The 2,835-nt window shown below is 58.9% G+C and overlaps 1 protein-coding gene across 1 annotated transcript in view; it reads left to right on the forward strand.

Moving 5' to 3' along the window:
• Window positions 1-1,821: 1,821 nt before the first annotated feature.
• Window positions 1,822-2,835, forward strand: part of TSHZ3 (teashirt zinc finger homeobox 3) — a 74,835-nt gene continuing 73,821 nt past the window's right edge. Inside the window, exon 1 of the mRNA XM_038754067.1 lies at window positions 1,822-1,913. Within this exon, the coding sequence (XP_038609995.1) occupies window positions 1,874-1,913 (40 nt within the window). The 5' untranslated portion in view covers window positions 1,822-1,873. The remainder of the gene's footprint in view (window positions 1,914-2,835) is intronic.

The raw sequence follows: 2,835 nt of genomic DNA on the forward strand, positions 1-2,835 counted from the left end.
GGCTGTGAGTGGACGCCCCCGAAGTGGAGGGGGGGGGGGGTGACGGAGCATCCCGTCCCAGCCGGGAAACTTGGAGTCGCCGTCCCCTCCTTGCCGGGGGAAAGTTTTCCCATCCGGACCCCTCCCGCGTCGACATTAATACCCGCGCTGATACTCCCGCTAATACTCCCGATGGGGGGGAGGAGGGGGGGCTGGGGACCCGCAATAAGGGGGGGGGGGGGCTTTTAGACTGGCCCGTTTGTACTTCCCAAGCGCTCAGGACGGTGCTCCGCACATAGCGCTCAGTAAATACGATCGATGATGATAAGGGGGGGGGGGCTGATACTCCCACTAATACTCCCGATAGAGGGGGAGGAGGGGAGGCTGGTGGCTGGGGACCCGCAATAAGAGGGGGGCTTTTAGACTGGCCCGTTTGTACTTCCCAAGCGCTTAGTACGGTGCTCCGCACATAGTAAGCGCTCAGTAAATACGATCGATGATGATGGGGGGGGCTGATACTCCCACTAATACTCCCGATGGAGGGGGAGGAGGGGTGGCTGGGGACCCGCAATAAGGGGGGGGGGGGCTTTTAGACTGGCCCGTTTGTACTTCCCAAGCGCTCAGGACGGTGCTCCGCACATAGTAAGCGCTCAGTAAATACGATCGATGATGATAACGGGGGGGGGGGGGTGCTGATACTCCCACTAATACTCCCGATAGAGGGGGAGGAGGGGTGGCTGGTGGCTGGGGACCCGCAATAAGAGGGGGGCTTTTAGACTGGCCCGTTTGTACTTCCCAAGCGCTTAGTACGGTGCTCCGCACATAGTAAGCGCTCAGTAAATACGATCGATGATGATAAGGGGGGGGTTGATACTCCCACTAATACTTCCGATAAAGGGGGAGGAGGGGTGGCTGGTGGCTGGGCTGGGGACCCGCAATAAGGGGGGGGGGGGTCTTTTAGACTGGCCCGTTTGTACTTCCCAAGCGCTCAGTACGGTGCTCCGCACATAGTAAGCGCTCAGTAAATACGATCGATGATGATAAGGGGGGGGGGGAGGGCAGTGGGATGGGGGCCAGGCGTGGGGGTTGGATAGGCCCCCCTCCCCGAGGAGGGAGGGAGTTAACGTCCCAGGGAAGGGCGGGGGGAGGTTAATGGGAGGGGAGGAGGCAGCAAAGGGGCGGCTTGGTGGCCCCCCGTCCCCCCACTGCCCGGCCCAGTTGAGTTGACTGATACGATCATCTGGTTTTCCTTTAAGCTTGCCTGTTGCGGCCGCCGCTCCCGCTCCAGCCCGGCCGCCGGCGGTGAGAGCCCCGGGGAGGAGGAGGAGGCTGCTGCTGCCGTTCCCCCCCCGCCTCGGATGCCCTGACCTCCCGCCGGGAAGGGGAGACGCCGGGCTCCCCCCCGACACCCCCCCTTTCCCTCCTCCTCCTCCTCTTCCAAACCCGGCGCACCTCTCCCGGGAAGGGGGGGGGAGGACGGGCCCGGCGGCGGCGGCGGCGGCTGCTGCTCCTCCCCCCCCCCCCCTTTCCTCCTCCTCCTCCTCCTGCTGCCGCCGCCGCCTCCGGGGCGATTTGTCAAACTTCCCATTCCGCCGGCAGCCCTGTCCTCCCACCTTCTCCTCCCTTCTCCCTCCTCCTCCTCACGTTTGTGCTATCGTGTATGAGCAAGGAGAGGAGGGGAAAAAAAAAGGGGGGGGGGAGAGAGGGGAAAAAAAAAAGCCGGGAGGCTGGAGGAGCTGCACCCGAGGGGAGACCTCCGGGGGGGGGGGCCTGAGTTAACTCCGTCAGCCTCCCCCAGCCCTGCTCCCACCCTTCGTCCCGTTGCCCCCCAACCCATCCCCGTTGCCACCCCCTACCCCTGGCAGCAGCAGCAGCAGCAGAGCAGGTTTGCAGGATGCCGAGGAGAAAGCAGCAAGCGCCCCGGCGCGCAGCAGGTACGAGCCTTCTTCATCTTCCTTTTTTTAAAATTATCTATCTTTCCCCCCTTCTCCTCCTCCTCCATCCCCTCTTCACCGCCCCCACCCTCGGTCCTGCCTGCTTTCACGCCGGGATTCTACCATTCCCTTCCCCCGCTGCTCCATTCCCTCCTCTCGGGTCTTAGGAAAGGTCCGGATATACGTCTATGTCTGTGCACACGTATAAAATATACGTACAATTTAGGGGAGTAAACGGTGTTGGGGTCGGGGGAGGCAAGTGAATATGCTCCTTTTTCCCCCTCCCTCCTTCGACCCACAGTTATCTCCCTTCCCTTCCTCTCTTTTTCTCACCCTTACTTCTGGAGGTAGCGCTTGGAAAGCACGGATATGTTTTTGTTTCCTTCCCCCCCCCCCCCCCCCCCCTTTGGAAAGGATGCGTTTTAATCGGTTGGGGGTAGGGGTGTGATTCCAGCGGGGAAAGGCGGGTTTGGAAGTCTTGGAGACTCCCTCTCCTTAAACTTGGGCGAAAGGATCATGTTTAACCTCCCCCTCCAGGGTGACGGGCCCGGGGACCTCTTCGGTGGCTAGGTATCAGTTGGTCACTTTGGCAACCTCACTGCTAATCCTATTGATTTTTCATCTGAGCCCAAGCTCGGGAGCTGCAGAGGAAACGAAAGCTAAAAAGGGTCTGCGGATTGTCAGATGACAGTCAAGAGTATTTTTGATACTGGCATTACCTAGTCCCCATTTTTTTTTCATTGCCCTCCACCCCCTACTTTTCATATTTTTCTGGGCTACATATGAATAGGATTTTTTTGTTGTTGTTGTCTTTTATTTTTCTCTTTGCCAGGAGTATTAAGATTGAACAGCAAGGGTTTTTTTGTGTTCCTTTTCCTTTTTTTCTGGAACACAACATACAAAACAAAAACATCATTTTGCA

This window comes from Tachyglossus aculeatus, chromosome 11 (genome assembly GCF_015852505.1).
Source record: "Tachyglossus aculeatus isolate mTacAcu1 chromosome 11, mTacAcu1.pri, whole genome shotgun sequence".
In the NCBI taxonomy this organism is placed as follows: Eukaryota; Metazoa; Chordata; class Mammalia; order Monotremata; family Tachyglossidae; genus Tachyglossus; species Tachyglossus aculeatus.